This window comes from Entelurus aequoreus, linkage group LG01 (genome assembly GCF_033978785.1).
Source record: "Entelurus aequoreus isolate RoL-2023_Sb linkage group LG01, RoL_Eaeq_v1.1, whole genome shotgun sequence".
Lineage (NCBI taxonomy): Eukaryota > Metazoa > Chordata > Actinopteri > Syngnathiformes > Syngnathidae > Entelurus > Entelurus aequoreus.
Genome location: NC_084731.1, coordinates 63,760,276 through 63,783,440, shown reverse-complemented (window position 1 = coordinate 63,783,440; position 23,165 = coordinate 63,760,276). Strand labels below are relative to the sequence as shown.

The 23,165-nt window shown below is 39.8% G+C and overlaps 1 protein-coding gene across 2 annotated transcripts in view; it reads right to left on the bottom strand.

Annotated features, from left to right (window-relative positions):
- Positions 1–7,304: 7,304 nt before the first annotated feature.
- tpra1 (transmembrane protein, adipocyte asscociated 1) overlaps positions 7,305–23,165 on the bottom strand; it is a 32,093-nt gene continuing 16,232 nt past the window's right edge. For both annotated transcript variants that reach the window (XM_062056152.1, XM_062056160.1), the window contains exons 7-11: positions 18,254–18,364; positions 18,120–18,180; positions 17,098–17,200; positions 8,546–8,626; positions 7,305–8,455 (exon numbers count right to left, since the gene is read on the bottom strand). In XM_062056152.1, coding sequence (XP_061912136.1) covers positions 8,194–8,455; positions 8,546–8,626; positions 17,098–17,200; positions 18,120–18,180; positions 18,254–18,364 — 618 coding nt within the window. In that variant the 3' untranslated portion in view covers positions 7,305–8,193. The remainder of the gene's footprint in view (positions 8,456–8,545; positions 8,627–17,097; positions 17,201–18,119; positions 18,181–18,253; positions 18,365–23,165) is intronic.

Genomic DNA, 23,165 nt, shown 5'->3' with positions numbered 1-23,165 from the left:
AATTATTTGTTTCCATCTTTTCCCAATTACTCCAGTTAGTTGATAAAATGAAAAGCTTGAGCAAGCATCACCATACATAGCTCTAAATTCATCATACTTCATAATTTTACCATTCTCATTGATAATATCATTGACAAAAATGATTCCTCTTTCAAACATATTTTTCCAAAAGAAAGGCTTTCCATCTATTACAATATTAGAGTTCATCCATATTAACTGCTGCAAAATATCGCCTCTTTTTTCTGGCACATAAAATTGAAAACACCACTATGAGTGGATTGTTTCCTTTATGAACCCCGCCATGTTTCCCAGCAGACTCTCTGGGAGGGGATCACTTGTAAAAAAGGATACAATTTCTTTTGCTACAGTACATGTTTTTTGTCCAACAGGACATTTGTGTACCACTCAATGTTTAAATACATCTTTGGAACAATTGATGCTTTTAAAGACAGACACATAGCTTCAAGGTTGAGAAGTTTCAGGCCCCCATATTCATACTCTTTGTACAAAACCTTTCTTTTAATCTTTTCTGGTTTGCCGTTCCAGACAAAATCGAAGACCCTCCGCTCATAAATCTTAAAAAAGTTTTGTGATGGAGCTGGTAATGACAAAAACAAATAAATAAATTGAGGAATAATTAACAAGTTGGCAATATAAATTTTACCATACAAGGTTAGGGATTTCCCTTTCCATAATTGCATAATTTTGTCCAGCTTTCTTAGTCGATTATCATAATTTACTTAGCCTAGATCTTCCAGATTTTCTGGGACAACAACACCAAGTATGTTAACTGGTCCATCTGTCCACAAAACAGGCACTTTGCATTCCATTCGAAAGGACGTTCTCTTTAGATTTCCGATCCTTAACATTTTACATTTATCATAATTAAGCTTAAGGCCAGATTGCTGTGAAAATGTCCAAAAGATTAAGAAGGTTCCGCAAACAATGAGGAAAAATCTTATCTTTGTGAATCAGCCTTTTCTGACATGAACTTCATCAAGAACAAACACAGAACACGCCTCACTGATGCACATCTGCAAGACTCACTCAGAGTTGCAGTGTCAAGTTACACACCAGAGTACAACACACTAGTTAACAGCATGCAATGCCAGGCTTCCCACTAACTGACAAAGAAACAGATAACAGATTTGGTGTCCAGTTCAAAGTGTGACATGATTTAAAAATTGAGAGTTTACTTTTGTATTTTACATGAGTTATTATTTGTACAAACATGGTGCAAAGTAATTCATGATTTGTTAAAAAAATTTAGTGGCTAGCTAGTTAAAATGGGATATTGTGATTTCACAAGACTGTCTTAGAAGTGATCATTTGAAAATGTTCAATTTGAAAAATGTGCACTTAGAGAAAATCTAAAAATAAAGTGTTGCATATTGATATTTATCTGTTTCTATATATATTTATTGTGAGAAATCATTAAGATGATCAGTGTTTCCACAAAGATCAATATCATTAATTATTAATAATAACAGTGTTAAAGGTAAATTGAGCAAATTGGCTACTTCTGGCAATTTATTTAAGTGTGTATCTAACTGGTAGCCCTTCGCATTAATCAGTACCCAAGAAGTAGCTCTTGGTTTCAAAAAGGTTGGTGACCCCTGCCTTATACACACACCATAATAATACTCGTATGTTGAAGCACATCAAATGGTGCAGCCTACCCTTATCAATTATGTTTGACTGCCATCTACTGGTCGCACTTATTACACCATGTACCAAAAAAAATTGCTTCCAAGTGGGTAAGCTCAACCAAACGTATTCCTTACTTCTGTGGTGGACGCTCTGGGCGGTTTTAAATCTCGAAAACCCGCCAAAGAAATACCAGGATACCTAGCAATATATTTACACTTCCTGTTATGATAAACTCAATAGAAAGAACAAAAAAAAGAATAAATGCTGTTAAGTTGATATCTTCAAAGCACAGGTGTCAAACACAAGGCCCGGGGGCCAGATCTTGCCCGCCACATCATTTTATATGGCTCGCAAAGCCTAAAGTTAATTTGTCTTTTCTTAATAAATGTAGTTCACTTTCCATTTTGACAGAAAATAATATATGTACTTTTAAACGGGATTTAATTTTACACACCAAACTTATTTTTTTGTTAAAATCAAAATAAGTACTTTAATATCGGCTTGATTCATTATTTTAAAGCAAGTTATCCATGAAATTAAGCCTTGTAAATACTATTTTTATGGTAAAAAAAACTATTAGCTCAGTCGCCAAAATTTTACCGTAAATAAAAATAAAACCGTGGTATCCTTTTTCCATTTACAGTAATACATTGTAAAAACAACAACCATCGAATGTACAGTAAAAACTGCGGTATTGTTTTTCCAGTTTCCATTTATATGCTGTAAAAAAACATTGTACATTTTACGGTAACATTTTGGCAATTGAGCAGTTTTTTGTTTTTTTTCATTTAAAAGCTACTCTACAGATTTTTGTACATAAAAACATATATAATTTAAATGTGTTATAATATCATGAGGCCATTTATTGTCATGAGGCAATTTATTGTGTGAATCCCCAAGCATTGCACACACTCCACTCACCTTGGACAATCAAACTACCAATTTCAAAAAAATTCCAGGAATTCACACATTTTTCAAGCGTTTTTGACCATTCCACCTTCAAAACATTCTTCGTAGTTGGAACAACAAATGCTCCTATTTTTTTTTCGTTCAAATTTCCGGTTTTCCCGAAATGCCAGGAATTCCAAAATACTCATTCTCAATTCAAACTGTAACTAGGTCAACATTTTTCAACCGATCCCAAAAATTCCAACACCAACCCAATCATATTATTTAGGACAATTGTGCTAGTATCAATAATTTCAGAAATGATTTACATTTTGTTGAGCTCGTATTTTTTTTATATATTTCATTAAAGGCCTACTGAAACCCACTACTACCGACCACGTAGTCTGATAGTTTATATATCAATGATGAAATCTTAACATTGCAACACATGCCAATACGGCCGGGTTAACTTATAAAGTGCAATTTTAAATTTCCCGCCACACTTCCGGTTGAAAAACTCCTTTGGATATGACGTATGCGTGTGACGTCACAAAATCCACGGAAGTGGTTGGACCCCATCGGACCCGATACAAAAACCTCTTGTTTTCTTCGACAAAATTCCACAGTATTCTGGACATCTGTGTTGGTGAATCTTTTGCAATTTGTTTAATGAACAATGGAGGCTGAAAGAAGAACGTTGTAGGTGGGATCGATCGGTGTATTAGCGGCTAAGTACAATACTTACAGCAACACAACAAGGACTACTTACTTAGCAGACGCCTCGCCGATGCTTGCCGCCAAACCCACGGATGAAGTCCTTCGTCGCGCCGTCGATCGCTGGAACGCAGGTGAGCACGGCTGTTGATGGGAAGATGAGGGCTGGCTGGCGTAGGTGGAGCGCTAATGTTTTTATCATAGTTCTGTGAGGTCCGGTTGCTAAGTTGCTAAATTAGCCTTAGCGTCATTAGCAACAGCATTGTTAAGCTTTACCAGGCTGAGAATTATTAACCGTGTAGTTACATGTACATGGTTTAATAGTATTGTTGATCTTCTGTCTATCCTTCCAGTCAGGGATTTATTTATTTTGTTTCTATCTGCATTTGAGACAGATGCTATCACGTTAGCTCATGCTACAGAGCTTCGTCGATGATGGGTGTCCTTCGTTGCGCCGTCGATCGCTGGAACGCAGGTGAGCACGGCTGTTGATGTAACCGTGTAGTTACATGTACATGGTTTAATAGTATTGTTGATCTTCTGTCTATCCTTCCAGTCAGGGGTTTATTTCTTTTGTTTCTATCTTCATTTGAGAACGATGCTATCACGTTAGCTCAGTAGCTAAGTGTGTCACCGATGTATTGTCGTGGAGATAAAAGTCACTTTGAATGTCCATTTCATGTGCTCGACTCTCATTTTCAAGAGGATATAGTATCCGAGGTGGTTTAAAATAGAAATCCGTGATCCACAATAGAAAAAGGAGAGAGTGTGGAATCCAATGAGCCAGCTTGTACCTAAGTTACGGTCAAAGCGAAAAAAGATACGTCCATCACTGCCTCTCTAGTCCTTCACTGTAACGTTCCTCATCTACGAATCTTTTATCCTCGCTCAAATTAATGGGGTAATCGTCGCTTTGTCGCTCCGAATCTCTCTCGCTCCATTGTAAACAAAGGAAAATTGTGAGGAATATTACCTCCTGTGACGTCACGCTACTTCCGGTACAGGCAAGGCTTTTTTTTATCAGCGAGCAAAAGTTGCGAACTTTATCGTAGATTTTCTCTACTAAATCCTTTCAGCAAAAATATGGCAATATCGCGAAATGATCAAGTATGACACATAGAATGGATCTGCTATTCCCGTTTAAATAAAAAAAAATCATTTCTGTAGGCCTTTAAAGCGTAAGTGATATTGTGACGCCAAAATGGATGTTTAAAAAGCGTATTTACACGTTTTCACGGGCATTTAACATGCCTGTATCATAACTTTAATTCTAAATGATATATTGCGAGAATCGAACTGAATCGAGACTCGTGTTGAATCGAATCGTGAGTTGTTGTAAGACTCCTATGCGTATGAAGTACGATGTTTCTAATGCTTTGGTTGCCTTGGTTACACCGGAGAGGCAAAATATTACAAAACCCCAAACCAGTGAAGTTGTCACGTTGTGTAAATGGTAAATAAAAAGAGAATACAATGATTTGTAAATCCTTTTCAACTAATATTCAATTGAATAGACTGCAAAGACAAGATACTTCATGTTCACCCTGAGAAACTTAAATTTTTCTTGCAAATAAACATGAACTTAGAATTTAATGTCAGCAACACATTGCAAAAAAGTTGTCACAGGGACATTTTTACCACTGTGTTACATGGCCTTTCCTTTTAACAACACTCAGTAAAGTACCGCCTGAGGGATCCAAGGTCCGTAATATCATCACTTACGTGCAGTGATTTCTCCAGATTCTCTGAACCTTTTGATATTACGGAGCGTAGATGGAGAAATCCCTAAATTCCTTGCAATAGCTGGTTGAGAAATGTTGTTCTTAAACAATTTGCTCAGGTATTTGTTGACAAAGTGGTGACCCTCGCCCCGTCCTTGTTTGTGAATGACTGAGCATTTCATGGAAGCTGCTTTTATACTCAATCATGGCACCCACCTGTTCCCAATTAGCCTGTTCACCTGTGGGATGTTCCAAATAAGTCTTTGATGAGCATTCCTCAACTTTCTCAGTCTTTTTTGCCACTTGTGCCAGCTTTTTTTAAACATGTTGCAGGCATCAAATTCCAAATGAGCTAATATTTGCAAAAAATAAAGTTTCTCGGTTGGAACATAAATTCCAATTGAATATAAGTTGTAAAGGATTTGCAAATCATTGTATTCTGTTTTTATTTACCATTTACACAACGTGACAACTACACTGCTTTTGGAGTTTGTAGAAGTACTGTACTAGTATGATCAGCTGCAGTTCCCTCCATGAAAAGTGCCTCTCCAGAAATAAACGTATTAGTGTTGACTATAAAATATGACCATTTAAAAGTCTACAATGTATTAACAATGAGACATGTAGTCAGTTTCCTTTCATTACATTGTAAGCTAGTTGTTCTGTAATAGGGGTGTCAAATATGCAATGGGTGTTTGGGTGGGTAAGAGCAGGTTCAAGTGAGGACAGCCAACCGTAACGTCGGTTTAAAAAAACAAAAAAAACAACTAGAAGAGGCAATTCCTGAAGTAATAGCGTGTGAATGGTCCAATGCTGAAGTTGAACTGAAATCCTGGATTTTTTTAGAATTGTTGAAGTAGAGCACACAATTCCTGAACAGGCTGAATATTTTGAAGTTGGAACAGTTTGAATCAGATGAAAAATGTGGGAGTTGTGGAACTTTGAAGAATGTCCTGTTGATTTCAATGGGAATTTCCCAAAAAATTTGGGGATTTCGGGAAAAGCGGGAATTTTTTTGAAAATTGTAAAAAACTTGAATGGTCTGAATGAGTTGAATTGGTTGGTGTTCGAATTTTTCAAATCGGTCGAGAAATGTTAAAGTAGTAACCTGTTGAATTGAGAAATGGTATTACGGAATTCCGGGAAAACCGGGAATTTTTCCAGTTCAAAAAACAACTTTGTTTTTTGTCCTGATTAAGAGGAATGTTTTGACGGTGGAACGGTTGAAAAACATTGAAAAATGAGGAAGGAGTAGTCGCCATAAAAAAGGGTGGAAATAGGGCTTTGGAAAACCAGGAATTCTGGAAAATCCTGGAATTTTTTTGAACTTGAAAAAATGTACTTAAAATTTACAGGGTGGTGGAATATGTTGAAGGTGAAATGGTTCGAATAGGTTGAAAAATGTGGAAATGGTGTAAGTTTGAAAAATAGCCAATTCATTTTGAATGGGAACAAATGTCCCGGAAACCCTGGAATTCTGGGATTTTTTTGCAATTTGTCAAGGGAAAGCCCGCAATTCCCGAATAGGCTGAACAGTTTGAATCGAGTGAAAAATGTGGAAGGTAGAACGCGCCAAAATCAGGAGAAGAAGTTTAAGAATAAAAACCATATGTGTGAACCATGAATTATTGATTTATGTGGACCCCGACTTAAACAAGTTGAAAAACTTATTCGGGTGTTACCATTTAGTGGTCAATTGTACGGAATGTGTACTGTACTGTGCAATCTACTAATAAAACTTTCAATCAATGTTTTGGAGCAATCACACAATAAGTAAATATTTTCCCTTAATTAAAATCTAACAACAAGACGACTACTGTATGAAGAAAACTGATAAGTTAGTTACCTTCACTCCTTCAATAACGGTGACTTTCTCCTCTTCGTCCAGTCCGAATGACACTTTCCTCGCCGCACTGCCATTCCCTCCATGTCGAGCACCTTTTTTGTCCCACCTGGATGTTTTTTGAGGGGATTTAATTCATTTTTGACGCCTGCCTATGAGACATTTGTTTGACTCGCCCCCCGACACCGCTGTTGAAAACGGTCCAATCAAGGCCGCTGTGGCCATGCAGTATCCTCGACGCTGATTGGTCGGATCAAATATTAGTGACGTTATTGTATCAGATGAGCAGAGGGGGTCGATGGGTATTGTAGTCCATAGTAACGCTGACGGAGCACAACGTTAATGTCCAATTAAAATATTTTATTTCCAAATGGCATTATTTAATTTAATTAAATACGACTCTTCTGTATTTCTTCTAATTTAATAATGACTTCGAATTATTTAAAAAATGTAAAGTTTATTTAAGAAAAAAGACCATCTACAACAGATGCAGACCAGGAAAACGGATCAAGTTTTATTTTTTATATATCATGTAAGCATTTGACAGGTAATTAACATTCTTCATTTGATGTCCTCACATAAAAAAATTGTCAAAATGTATCCCAAAACTAAAAGCTCATTTCTCAGTCCCCTCATTAAGCACTGTTCGGCTAAAAATAGAACGTCAAATCGAGAATGCTTTGTCGCCGCACCATAATCAATACATTCAAACATAACCTGCAAGGTTATCACTGGGAATACTATGTGGTTCAATGCAGTGATTTGTATTCTAATATACACCAATAACTTCCAAACAAACTCACTTTTTGCTACAGACTCACGAGTACCCATCTTAAGCAAAATGAACTTCCAGCTGGGATAAAAGCAACACGTTTGGCATCAGTAAGTTGTTAGAAACAGATCAATACTTCCATTAGAAGTAGGAATGTCAAGCTCCAAAATAAATAGCAGAAAAATAGTTGAGACTGAATTGCTCAGTGTTGGTAGACTGTAGGTGACTTTCATTTTACACAACAATACTTAACACAACAGCAACTAGTTGACCATCTAAAATGTACCAGTCCATAGCACAAAACCTTTCCTGGTGTATTGGGACATGACAACAATAAACACGGGAGTTGAACTGAAACACTGGGAATGCTCGAGTGATGCGACATTTCTAAAATAATGTTAAGACTTGTGAAATGAAGAAATCTTCCTCATTGAGGGCAGACCGTGCTCCAGCAGCTTGCGTGCTGGGAAAAAGGGTTATAAAAGCAGTCCATTCACAGACCTCCACTTGAGTGATAGAAAAAGGTCCTGCCTCGCTTGTCCCATGTGTCAAACTATGTTGCTCTAACACCATCCTTACACACCTTCCAGTCCAGGTAAAGGGAATTAGACGTTAATAGGTCTCCAGCGGTCGGCTTCGATGCTGTTAATGCTGCTGGACCCATAGGGTCCGGAAGCCACGTCGTCTAGGTATGCTCCAGCCGTTCCTGCACTGGACCCGTCGAACTGGGTGGAGGAATAGTACAGGCTCTGGTCAGTGAGCTCCTTGCGACCCAGGTTGGCGGCGACGGTCGGGGGAAGGTTGACGTCGGTTTCGTCGGGCTCATCCATCTGAGACTTGTAGGAGAACAGGATCTTGGGTTCGGAGCTGCACGGGGTACACCAAATCACCAGGGCTTTAATGGTTTAGAATTAAACGGCGGAAACAACTTCAATGTCTGGGATTTGTCTGACGTACCCAAAGAATCCTTTGAGGAATGTGACGTAGATGAGTGGCGCAAAAGCCGAGAAGTACAGGAAGGTGGTGACGTCCACGCAGCTGATTCACAAAGACACAAATACCTCGGGTTTAACACTGTCAATCAGGCCTGGGCAATTATTTAGGCTCGGGCGGCCAAATTTAGAAAATGCTAAAAACGTTATGACAGACCGCCTTAAAAAACGGAATGGTACATTTTTTTTACTGAAAGAGACACCCAGAATGTACATGAAAATAAACAATGTGGGATTTACAATATTAACTATGAAGGATAAAACACTGAATATTGACAACATATGAACGACACACCCCCTCTCGATCGTCATTATTTACAATCAATCGAAATGCAACAAAAATGTAACAAACGGCGAAATATATACGCGAAGGGTAAAAAAACCCCGCCTACAATCTGACATATCACTAAGCTTTAGAAATTTGTTGTAAAAATCTCCTTCCGCGTTGTCTCTGACACCCACATTTCAGGCTGGCCACTCTGGAAACACTCTGTGGAAACGCTCCCCACCCACACTACTTGGTGCCTCGTCTGAGCTGCTGTGACTTAGATTACCATAGTAACTAATTAGATGACCAAATAACTAATTACATTATCATAGTAACTAGTTTATCATGCAAAAGCGCAGATTCCAAGCATTGAAATACTTTGTATAGTTCAAGACTTACGGTCATTTTAAAACTTCACAGCACATCAACATGGCAGCTACACTTTCCATCTTAAAGATCTAAAAAAAATATTTGGGAATGTCCAGCCTGCCAGATTGAAAAACTTAACGGGCCGCATTTGGCCACCGGGCCTAATTTGCCCAGGGCTGCTGTAAATAGTGGAAAAGCTGCGCAAAGTTAAATTTTTCAAACAAAAAAAATCCAACAACACAATCGCCTTGTTTATGTTAAAATTAGTGGTTTCACAGAACTAAGGATGGGAATTGATACGATTTTTCCGGTTCCGATTCCACTTACGATTCGGTTCTTTAACGGTTCTCTTATCGATTCTCATTAGCAAGTAAATAAGTAAGTACATTTTATTTATAAAGCTCTTTTCACAGATAAAATCACAAAGTGCTGTACAAAACATATGTGAAGTAAAACAACAATTCAATGAAAACAACAATATCATAAAAAGGATACAAAGTGGATTAAAATGGTGGAAAAAGGTGCATTAACTAAAAGCTTTACCAAAATGAGAAGTTTTCAAATGTTTCTTAAAAGTGTCAACACAGTCAAGATCACAGAGGGACTGGTGCAAGTTGTTCCAGAGTCTGGGAGCTATAGCCTGGAATGCCAGGTCTCCACAGGTTTTAAAATACATTTTTGGGATCTTTAGAAGAGCCTGGCCTGAAGACCCTGAAGAGTAGGGGCATAACAAGTCAGTGATGTACTGAGGGGCCCCATCATGCAACACAAGGAAAGTCAGGACTAAAATCTTCAACTGAATTTGACTGGAAGCCAATGAAGACTGGATCAAATGGGGGTGATATGGGCTGGTCTGGGTGCACCGGTCTAAAGTCTGGCAGCTGCATTTTGTACCGTCTGAAGTCTCTTTAGCGTTGACTTGTTGAAAAGAGTGAAGAGAGAATTGCAATAGTCAATACCAGATGAAATGAACGCGTGAATGATCATTTCCAGAATTGGAAAGAAAGAGGAATAAAAAGCTGGATTAGCCTCAATGTTGTCAAGTTTGGAGGTCACATGACCTTACGAAGCCTACAGTGAGGTCACATACGTAGCATAGAAGAAAAAAAAAAGGTATGTTTTTGAAAATGAATGCAATAAATATTCTTCTGTAGAAATAAACAAAATAAATCATGTGCAAATTACACAAGAATGTAACATTTAGTACCCTTTGGAAAGTTGGCACCCTGTCGGCAGTTTGCAATCAGCCCCTTTAAAGGGGAACTGCACTTTTTTGGGGAATTTTGCCTATCGTTCAAAATCATTATGAAAGACATGACTTCTATGGGACAAGACTTCTACGAGAATGCGACAACAAAGACTCAGATTTCCCTCGCCCGGACGCGGGTCACCGGGGCCCCCCTCTGGAGCCAGGCCCGGGGTTGGGGCACGATGGCGAGCGCCTGGTGGCCCGGCGATGGCTGTCCCCATGGGGCCCGGCCGGGCACAGCCCGAAGAGGCAACGTGGGTCACCCCTCCAATGGCCTCACCACTCATGGGAGGGGCCATAGAGGTCGGGTGCATTGTGAGCTGGGCGGCAGCCGAAGATAGGGCACTTGGCGGTCTGATCCTTGGCTACATAAGCTAGCTCTTGGGACGTGGAACCTCACCTCGCTGGGGGGGAAGGAGCCTGAGCTAGTGTGCGAGGTGGAGATGTTCCGGCTGGATATAGTTGGACTCACTTCGACGCACAGCAAGGGCTCTGGAACCAGTTCTCTCGAGAGGGGCTGGACTCTCTTCCACACAGGCGTTGCACGCAGTGAGAGGCGACGAGCTGGGATAGCAATTCTTGTTGCCCCCCGGCTCAAAGCCTGCACGTTGGAGTTCAACCCAGTGGACGAGAGGGTAGCTTCCCTCCCCCTTCGGGTGGGGGGGAAGGGTCCTGACTATTGTTTGTGCTTACGCACCAAACAGTAGTTCAGAGTACCCACCCTTTTTGGATACACTCGAGGGAGTACTGGAAAGTGCTCCCCCGGGTGATTCCCTTGTCCTACTAGGGGACTTCAACGCTCATGTTGGCAACGACAGTGAAACCTGGAGAGGCTTGATTGGGAAGAATGGCCGCCCGGATCTGAACCCGAGTGGTGTTTTGTTATTGGACTTTTGTACTCGTCACAGATTGTCCATAACAAACACCATGTTCAAACATAAGGGTGTCCATATGTGCACTTGGCACCAGGACACCTTAGGTCGCAGTTCCATGATCGACTTTGTAGTTGTGTCATCGGATTTGCGGTCTCATGTTTTGGACACTCGGGTGAAGAGAGGGGCGGAGCTTTCTACCGATCACCACCTGGTGGTGAGTTGGCTGCGATGGTGGGGGAGGATGCCGGACAGACCTGGCAGGCCCAAAGGCATTGTGAGGGTCTGCTGGGAACGTCTGGCAGAGTTTCCTGTCAGAGAGAGTTTCAATTCCCACCTCCGGAAGAGCTTTGAACATGTCACGAGGGAGACATGACCATGTTCCGCACCTCTATTGTCGAGGCGGCTGATTGGAGCTGTGGCCGCAATTCGGGGAAGCCATGGAAAACGACTTCCGGACGGCTTCGAAGCGATTCTGGACCACCATCCGCCGCCTCAGGAAGGGGAAGCAGTGCACTGTCAACACCGTGTATGGTGAGGATGGTGTTCTTCTGACCTTGACTGCAGATGTTGTGGATCGGTGGAGGGAATACTTCGAAGACCTCCTCAATCCCACCATCACGTCTTTGGTGCCTGGGGAATCTGTGGTGGGCTCTCCTATTTCTGGGGCTGAGGTTGCTGAGGTAGTTAAAAAGCTCCTCGGTGGCAAGGCCCCAGGGGTGGATGAGATCCGCCCGGAGTTCCTTAAAGCTCTGGATGCTGTGGGGCTGTCTTGGTTGACAAGACTCTGCAGCATCGCGTGGACATCGGGGCGGTACCTCTGGATTGGCAGACCGGGGTGGTGGTTCCTCTCTTTAAGAAGGGGAACTGGAGGGTGTGTTCCAACTATCGTGGGATCACACTCCTCAGCCTTCCCGGTAAGGGCTATTCAGGTGTACTGGAGAGGAGGCTACGCCGGATAGTCGAACCTCGGATTTAGGAGGAACAGTGTGGTTTTCGTCCTGGTTGTGGAACTGTGGACCAGCTCTATACTCTCGGCAGGGTCCTTGAGGGTGCATGGGAGTTTGCCCAACCAGTCTACATGTGCTTTGTGGACTTGGAGAAGGCATTCGACCGTGTCCCTCCGGAAGTCCTGTGGTGAGTGCTCAGAGAGTATGGGGTATCGGACTGTCTGATTGTGGCGGTCCGCTCCCTGTACGATCAGTGTCAGAGCTTGGTCCGCATTGCCGGCAGTAAGTCGGACACGTTTCCAGTGAGGGTTGAACTCCGCCAAGGCTGCCCTTTGTCACCGATTCTGTTCATAACTTTTATGGACAGAATTTCTAGGCGCAGTCAAGGCGTTGAGGTGGACAGAATTTCTAGGCGCAGTCAAGGCGTTGAGGGGATCCGGTTTGGTGGCTGCAGGATTAGGTATCTGCTTTTTGCAGATGATGTGGTCCTGATGGCTTCATCTGGCCAGGATCTTCAGCTCTCACTGGATCGGTTCACAGCCGAGTGTGAAGCGACTGGGATGAGAATCAGCACCTCCAAGTCAGAGTCCATGGTTCTCGCCCGGAAAAGGGTGGAGTGCCATCTCCGGGTTGGGGAGGAGACCCTGCCCCAAGTACAGGAGTTCAAGTACCTAGGAGTCTTGTTCACGAGTGAGGGAAGAGTGGATCGTGAGATCGACAGGCGGATCGGTGCAGCGTCTTCAGTAATGTGGACGCTGTATCGATCCGTTGTGGTGAAGGAGCTGAGCCGGAAGACAAAGCTTTCAATTTACCGGTCAAACTACGTTCCTATCCTCACCTATGGTCATGAGCTTTGGGTTATGACCGAAAGGACAAGGTCACGGGTACAAGCGGCCGAAATGAGTTTCCTCCGCCGGGTGGCGGGGCTCTCCCTTAGAGATAGGGTGAGAAGCTCTGTCATCCGGGGGGAGCTCAAAGTAAAGCCGCTGCTCCTCCACATTGAGAGGAGCCAGATGAGGTGGTTCGGGCATCTGGTCAGGATGCCACCCGAACGCCTCCCTAGGGAGGTGTTTAGGGCACGTCCAACCGGTAGGAGGCCACTGGGCAGACCCAGGACACGTTGGGAAGACTATGTCTCCCGGCTGGCCTGGGAACGCTTCGGGATCCCCCGGGAAGAGCTGGACGAAGTGGCTTGGGAGAGGAAAGTCTGGGCTTCCCTGCTTAGGCTGCTGCCCCCGCGACCCGACCTCGGATAAGCGGAAGAAGATGGATGGATGGATGACGGATGCATTTTTTTTAATGCATTCTAAATATTAAATAAATGTGATCAAAAGTCTGCTTATAATGGAGCCTATAGAAGCCATTCAATTCTGTGTATAGAGCCCCTAAAAACATCCAAACACTTCCATTAGGGTTTTATATACATGATGTAAGTATATATGTAATGTAGTAACATTTATAATAACATGTAATATATACATGATGTAAGTATATATGTAATATAGTAACATTCATAATAACATGTAATATATACATGATGTAAGTATATATGTAATGAAGTAACATTTATAATAACATGTAATATATACATGATGTAAGTATATATGTAATGTAGTAAGATTCATAATAACATGTAATATATACATGATGTAAGTAAAGTATATATGTAATGTAGCAACATTCATAATAACATGTAATATATACATGATGTAAGTATACATGTCATGTAGTAACATTTATAATAACATGTAATACATACATGATGTAAGTATGTATGTCATGTAGTAACATTCATAATAACATGTAATATATACATGATGTAAGTATATATGTCAAGTAGTAACATTCATAATAACATGTACTATATACATGATGTAAGTATATATGTCATGTAGTAACATTTATAATAACATTTAATATTTATCTCGTTTGATCCTTTTAAGCATACGCGGCGCATTAATTTCAAAAATGCATCAAGACGTTTGCTTTTTTTTTTTTTCATCACTGATTTCTGCTCATTACAGACTTTATGATAGCCAACAAACATAATATTATATCACTTACTGTATAATGTCTGCTGTCATTAGGATGCCGAATGCTCGGATGTTCATATATTCCCATTTACTTGAAACATTTCTCAAATCCTCACAAAGAAACAGGGTGGTTAGGACGAGGACAAGCACTTTTCGTGTCGTCCTCACCAGTTACAGGTCCTAAATGACTGTCAAAGTGTCCCAACTTATTGGATTACCTACTCAGATGTCTCATGTCCAGGTGAGAGGCATGATTTATGATCTACAATAAAGTTACAGGGAGCAAGGAATCAGCAGACCACTCCATAATGTAAACATAGTGACACACAGGAAGTGATCACGTCGCCGCTATAAATAATTTGTCTGCGTTAGCACTTATAATAACAATATCACTGATACTTGGTTAATATTCAAGTCACCAAATGTAAATGGAATATTGTTGCCGCTTTTTGAATGGTTTTTTATCGGATTTTATGGGCGGAAAAGTGCATTGGCTCCGCCGTAAGCAAACTCTTATTTAAGTATATTTAATATTTAGAATGCATTAAAAAAAAATCCATCCGTCGTGATTACGAAACGATAAACAAAATTCCAAAAATAGTGCAGGTGTGACAGAATATACACACACAGGCTGCAATCATCCGCTAGAGTATATTATTTGAAATTACTCCGATATGTACGACTACTAACTTATTGATCTTATTGATTTTGCATTATCGCACTTTTGGCGATGTGGTGAGGTGCCTGTATCTGTACGACCAATTGTGCACAATGACAAAAATGCATTAAGTGACTGGAAAAAGGGAGTGATAATGAAAGATGGAACATTTTATCTTTAAGGGACGGCGTGGCGAAGTTGGTAGAGTGGCCGTGCCAGCAATCAGAGGGTTGCTGGTTCCTGGGGTTCAATCCCCACCTTCTACCATCCTAGTCACGTCCGTTGTGTCCTTGGGCAAGACACTTCACCCTTGCTCCTGATGGCTGCTGGTTAGCGCCTTGCATGGCAGCTCCCGCCATCAGTGTGTGAATGTGTGTGTGAATGGGTGAATGTGGAAATACTGTCAAAGCGCTTTGAGTACCTTGAAGGTAGAAAAGCGCTATACAAGTATAACCCATTTATTTATCATTACTGTACTCAATTTTCACAAATATTATTTCATTAAAAAACACTGTAATTTCCCATACATCAGCCTCTACTTTTTATTTTCTAACCACGCTTTGCGTAAATATTTCATATTTTAATGTGTACACCAGCAGCTCATAGACATAAGCGGTCAATATATTTACAAAAAAAATTTGGCCCAAAATTACAAAACCAGAGAAGACTGCAAAGACAAGATACTTAACGCTCCAACTGGAAAACTTTGTTATTTTTTGCAAATATTAGCTCATTTGGAATTTGATGCCTGCAACATATTTCAAAAAAGCTGGCACAGGTGGCAAAAAAGACTGAGAAAGTTGAGGAATGCTCATCAAACAATTATTTGGAACATCCCACAGGTGAACAGGCTAATTGGGAACAGGTGGGTGCCATGATTGTGTATAAAAGCAGCTTCCATGAAATGCTCAGTCATTCACAAACAAGGATGGGCAAGGGTCACCACTTTGTCAACAAATGCGTGAGCAAATTGTCAAACAGTTTAAGAACAACATTTCTCAACCAGCTATTGCAAGGAATTTAGGGATTTCACCATCTACGGTCTGTAATATCATCAAAAGGTTCAGAGAATCTGGAGAAATCACTGCATGAAAGCAGCTAAGCCTGTGACCTTCGATCCCTCAGGCGGAACAGCATCAAAAAGCGACATCAGTGTGTAAAGGATATCACCACATGGGCTCAGGAACACAAGTTAAAACTCTACCATGCAAAGCCAAATCCACTAATCAACGGCACCGGCTTCGCTGGGCCCGAGCTCATCTAAGATGGACTGATGCAAAGTGGAAAAGTGTTCTGTGGTCTGACGAGTCCACATTTCAAATTGTTTTTGGAAACTGTGGATGTCGTGTCCTCCGGACCAAAGAGGAAAAGAACCATCCGGATTGTTCTAGGCGCAAATTTGAAAAGCCAGCATCTGTGATGGTATGGGGGTGTATTAGTGTCCAAAGCATGGGTAACTTACACATATGTGAAGGCACCATTAATGCTGAAAGGTACATACAGGTTTTGGAGCAACATATGTTGCCATCCAAGCAAGGTCTTTTTCATGGGCGCCCCTGCTTATTTCAGCAAGACAATCAGAATCAGAATACAATGCCAAGCCACGTGTTACAACAGTGTGGCTTCGTAGTTAAAGAGTGCGGGTACTAGACTGGCCTGCCTGTAGTCCAGACCTGTCTCCCATTGAAAACATGTGGCGCATTATGAAGCCTATAATAGCACAACAGAGACCCTGGACTGTTGAACAACTCAAGCTGTACATCAAGCAAGAATGGGAAATAATTCCACTTAAAAAATGTGTCTCCTCAGTTCCCAAACGTTTACTGAGTGTTGTTAAAAGGAAAGGCCATGTAACACAGTGGTAAAAATGCCCCTGTGACAACTTTTTTGAAATGTGTTGCTGCCATTAAATTCTAAGTTAATAAATTATTTGCAAAAAATAAATTAAGTTTCTCAGTTGGAACATTAAATATCTTGTCTTTGCAGTCTTTTCAATTGAATATAAGTTGAAAAGGATTTGGAAATCATTGTATTCTCTTTTTATTTACCATTTACACAACGTGACAACTTCACTGCTTTTGGGTTTTGTAGTATTATTGTTGTTGTTATTATACTGACCAGAGTCCCTCTATGACGTCTGCACACAGAAGAGCACTTCCCAGGCCCTGGATGAAGTTCAGTAGAGACAAGATGGCAGCATACACATAGAAACTCCTCTTGGCTGGAAAGAGGAAATCATGTAAGAAGAATGCATTTCTAGGCCTAAAAACAAAACATTGACTAAAAAGTTCTTAATTAGATTGACAGGAAGTAGCATCAGGTTAATAAAACATCAACATAACCCTAAAAAAGACATAACAAGGCCAAATTGTTAGCGTGCAAGTCCATTTCATATGACCATCAATTCCGGACTATAAGCCGCTACTTATTACCTACACTTTGAACACTGTGGCTTTTAAACAGTGCGGCTAATTTATGGATTTTTCTTCGCTAAAAGCCATAATGTTTTGACCTCAACAAATAGTTAAAGTACCACTGATAGTCACATACACACACTAGGTGTGGCGAAAGTATTCTCTGCATTTGACTCATCACCCTGGATCACCTCCTGGGAGGTGAGGGGAACAGTGAGCAGCAGCGGTGGCCGCGTCCGGGAATCATTTTTGGTGATTTAACCCCCAATTTTAACCCTTGATGCTGAGTGCCAAGCAGGGAGGTAATGGGTCCCATTTGTATAGTCTTTGGTATGAAGGGTTTGAACTCACAACCTACCGATCTCAGGGCGGACACTCTAACCACTAGGTCACTGAGAAGGTTTGTAAATAAACATTTTCAAAATGTTTCTGTGTATATAACTAATTTCGCAACCTATGTATCTGCGGCTTATAGTCCGGTGCAGGTAATATATGGAATTTTTTTTTTTTTTTTTTTTAATTTAGTCGGTGTGGCTTAAATACCGCTGCACTCTATAGTCCAGAAAATACGGGAAGTGTATACTGAATGTGTCACTTAGCTGAACCATGAGTGTATTAGTGTGTATGTTGATATCTATCTATCATGCAGTGAACACAGCTATCAATATGATGCACATTAAAGTATAATAATGTCTCATTTCTATTCCTAAATGTGTACAAACTTACATGGCAGAGATATCCTCTCCCTCACTGGAGTTTTAGGCAAGATCACAATCAGAGAGTACACCTGTAAACCACATAGTTAGCAATAATTGTGTGTTCCCCCCGTTTTTTTCCTCATGTTACAACTGCTGACGAACCAGGAAGAAAAAGCAGGAGCTGGCCAACCAGAAGTGGCGTCCTCCATGGCCGTAGATGTTGAAGTCCTCAGCAGACAGGTGGCTGTCTGGGTACAGGATCTCTAAGGTGCCCTGGGAGGAATATTATTTTTTTTAGGTCAATAAAAGTCAGCTATTACTTATCATGAGAGTCCAATGCATGTATTAGAGGTGTCACAGTACCATCAATTAACAGTTTTCGGTACGTACCTCAGTTCTAAGTTCATGGTAGGGTTGTACGGTATACCGGTACTAGTATAGTATCGTGTGACTAGTGAATCAAAAATGGTACTATACTATGTTTTAAAAGTACCAGTTTGTCATATTTTTTTTTAACGCGTCGTCGTCACGTCATGACATTGCTGGTAATACGAGCAGAGGAGCAGACACTGTGTGTGGACAGAAAAGGGAGAATGGACGCATTTTGGTGTAAAAACTGACAATAAAGGTGAAGTTATAACACTGAAACACCCTCAGGAAGTCAGTGTTTTAGCTACTTCTAAATCACTAATCCTAGCCTCCATGGCAACGAATAAAGTGAGTTTCTTACAAGTATCATTATCACTGCAGGACGAGGAATAGCTAAACGTGCTTCACTACACACCGTAGGAGGATACAATATAAGGCTGCAGCTAACGATTATTTTTCTATCGATTAATCTATAGATTATTTTTTCGATTAATCGGTTAATCTATAGATTATTTTTTCGATTAATCTATAGATTATTTTTCCTTTTACCGATTATTTTTTTTATTCAAAATAAAGATGAAAAAATAAATGTAGGCCAGTTTTTTCGAAAGGCATGGCTTTTATTTACAAAAAAAATAGTATAAGCATTTCAAAAGTAAAAGTATTGCTTATTTTGCTTTAAAATGTGCAAAAATAAAGATAAACATCCAATACAAAAAAGTGTAAAACGAAATATTCTGTAACAACAGTGTAAACATTTCAACAAAAGTGAAAGTATTGCTTATTTGCTAAAATGTGCAAAAATAAAGATAAACATCCAATACAAAAAAGTGCCAATCTAAATATTCTGGAGCACTGTAAACATTAAGTATTGCTTTTAAAATGTGCAAAATAAACATCCAGTCCAACACAGTACACAATAACAAATTCTACTCATTCCAGTGAGTGACTAACAGTTGTAATGAAGAAAGGTTAGCATGTCTACATGCTCTGCTTCTTTTCTTGTTTACAATATTCCCAGCAGCTGAAAATAGGCGCTCAGAAGGGGTCGATGTGGCTGGAACTGAGAGGTAATTAGCCTTCACCTCAAGCCAGGACTGCGAGTGAGCTGAGCTGCAGTTTAAGTTTCTAGAAGGTCAACGGGCTCATAGTGATGTTACTAGTAGTTGACTGGGAGGTGTTTATTATCATTTGGGGAGAGTCCGCTGCCTGATGCTCACCTGCTAAACACCTATCTGCTCCACGCTGAAGCGCTGACTACATGCGCTCTGAATACGCACTGCTGATTGGCTGATAATGCTTCGTGTGTACCAATCAGATGGTTGTGTGGGTGGGACAATGCTGCGTGCTGAGACAGAGGCAGGAGCGAAGCAGCTTGTTAAGACTTTAGCAGCTAAAGTTAGCTTTAGCTTAGAAACTCGTTCGGTACACCCCCGTACCGAACCGAAAGCCCCGTACCGAAACGGTTCAATACAAAACACGTACCGTTACACCCCTAGCAGATACAAATGACACATTCATGTTTTTGTGTAATGATGACAACGTATGCTCACACGGACGATTGACTAGTTGATGGTTGATGGTTTTCTTTTCAAATGTTCGTTCATAGCCGTTGTGCTGCTATGATAGGCCATTTACGCTCGACACAGTTTGCATTCAACAACATTATTAGGCTGTGTATTGAAATACTTCCACACTTTTGACAACTTTTGGCGTGATTTTTCCCCCTCGCTCGCACCGCTCGCATCGTCTGCTTTGCGCTTCGCCATGACGGTAGTGTGACGTAAATATGTGACGCGTCGACGCACAAAAACGGTGTCGATGTATTTACGTAACCGATGACGTCGACTACGTCGACGCGTCGTTTCAGCCTTAATACAATAGCTCACCGGTGTCACAATGTAAACAAATGCCATGTGTGGAGCTACACCTGACATCCACTGTAATGATACCAAGTACAAGAGCGTGCCTAGTCGATACTACTGTGATTACATAGATATTTTTTATTGTCACAAAATCTTTTTTCCTTTTTTTAAAAACTCATTAGTTTCATAAAGTCAGTAAATACAACTTTAAATATGAAAATATGACCAATGTATGATCCTGTAACTACTTGCTATCGGATCTATACCTAAATGTGTGGTATCATCCAAAACTAATGTAAAGTATCAAACAAGAGAAGAATAAGTGATTATTACATTTTAACAGAAGTGCAGATAGAACATGTTAAAAGACAAAATAAGCAGATATTAACAGTAAATGAACAAGTAGATTAATAATAATTTTTTACAGTTTGTCCCTCATAATGTAGACAAAATAATAGGTAGATAAATGACAATATGTTACTGCATACGTCAGCAGACTAATTAGGAGTCTTTGTTTGTTTACCTACTACTAAAAGACAAGTTGTCTAGTATGTTCACTATTTTATTTAAGGACTAAATTACAATAATAAACATGTTTCATGAACCCTAAGATTTTTTTTTCAAATAAAGACAATAATGACATTTTTTGTGGTCCCCTTTATCTAGAAAAGTATCGAAAAGTATAGAAATACATTTTGGTACCGGTACCAAAATATTGGTATCGAGACAACCTTAGTTTACGGATGGGTTTATTTTCAGTACAGTAAAGGGAAAAAAAACTGCTCAGCCTTTGTGCTGGATGGTATTAAAAATGAAGATAACTGCAATCTGCTGGCAGGTCACTCTCCTACAAATTTAATTCTCAAATAAAAAACAATCAAGATTCAGCAGAACTTCTATTTACAAACCCCTCATGGAAATGTTCCTTGCTCTTGTTATTCAAGTGCTAGCATTAGCATGCTAACTATTTTAGCTAATTTTGCAATCAATGACCCCAGTCACATAACTTGGTATGTGACACATTCTAACTGTCAGCATGCTAACAATAGCACGCTAACTTTTGGGGGGCTAATTTTTGCAACAGTTTACCCCAGTCATATAACTTGGTATGTGACACATGCTACCTTTTTTAGCTAATTTTACAACCGTTTACCCGAGTCATACAACTTTATACTTGACACATGCTGTTAGCTTGCTAACTTTAACATGCTAACATTAGTAAGCTAACTTTTTCGGTCATTCTCGCAGAAGTACACTTTTGAGTAATTAAACTTGGTATCTGACACATGCCAACTGTTAGCATGCTAACAATAGCACACAAACTTTTTTGTAGCAAATTTTTGCAACAGTTTTACCCCAGTCATATAATTTGGTATGTGACACATGCTAACTTTTTTAGCTACTTTTACGACCGCTTACCCGAGTCACACAACTTGGTACCTGACACATGCTAACAATAGCCCGCAAACTTTTTTGTAGCTAATTTTTGCAACACTTACCCCAGTCATATAACTTGGTATGTGACACATGCTAACTTTTTTAGCAAATTTTACAACCGTTTACCCGAGTCATACAACTTTATACTTGACACATGTGGTTAGCTTGCTAACTTTAACATGCTAACATTAGCGAGTTAAATTTTTCAGCCATTCTCGCAGAAGTACACCTTTGACTAATTAAACTTCGTACCTGACACATGTTAAATGTTTGCATGCTAACGTTAGCATTTCAGTTCCTACCGGAATTGCACAGATTCTAGTTTGATGTACAGTACTGTATAGTGCTTGTGTTGTGTTCTAAGTGTACAAATCTTTCACTAAAATATGGACTTTTGTCAAGACTGGAACCCATTACTTATATTTATATTGTTTTTGGTGGAGAAATTTGCTTCAATAGACAAACTATTAAAACCAATGAAGTCCGTGAGTGCAGATGCCTCTGTATAGCAAACAGAAAAATGAAAAGGTGTCTGCGCCACTTTGAACTATTTTGTGCAATAAAGGTGCAAAAATCAATCAAATATAGGTCAGCTACTATATAATTATTGTGTTATAAGTGACAAAGCAGAATAGTGTAATATCTCATTACAAACCTATTGTATTTTTAGAATGAGGCTCTGTCTGGATAGCGCAACCTCCCAATTCGTCATGTTTCATGTTTCAAGAAGAGTAACTTGTGGGGTTCCACAGGGCTCGATATTGGGACCTAAGTTATTTATACTTTATTGAAATGTATTATGTTTGCAGATGATACAAATGTATATTGTTCAGGAGAAGACTTTAAGGAAGTGTTGAGAATAATAGAGGTTGAGTTGATTCAGCTAAAAAAATTGTTTGATATCAATAAGTTATCATTAAATGATAAGAAAACTAAATGTATGGTGTTTAGTGGTGCAAGGACAAATTGTGAAGCAAAATTAAATCTAGTGAAAATTGATAGAGTATATTGAAACTAAATTCTTGGGAATAATAATTGATCATAAATTATGTTGGAAACCGCATATTGAATATATAAAGGGAAAACTATCCAAATCCATTGCTATTCTTTATAAAGTAAGACACATGCTGAATAAGACATGTCTGCATATGTTATATTATTTTATTTTTCCATATTTAACATATTGTGTTGAAGTTTGGGGAAATGTTTATAAAACAAACATAGACCCAATAATTAAACTTCAAAAAAGGGTCATTAGAATAATACACAAAGCGTGCTACTATGAACATACCAATCCATTATTTATAAGTTCTAATGTGTTAAAATGTTCAGATTTACTCCAAACATAATTCCCATTGCTTTTTAAAAACACAATATGAATCAGAATCAGAATCAGAATAGTT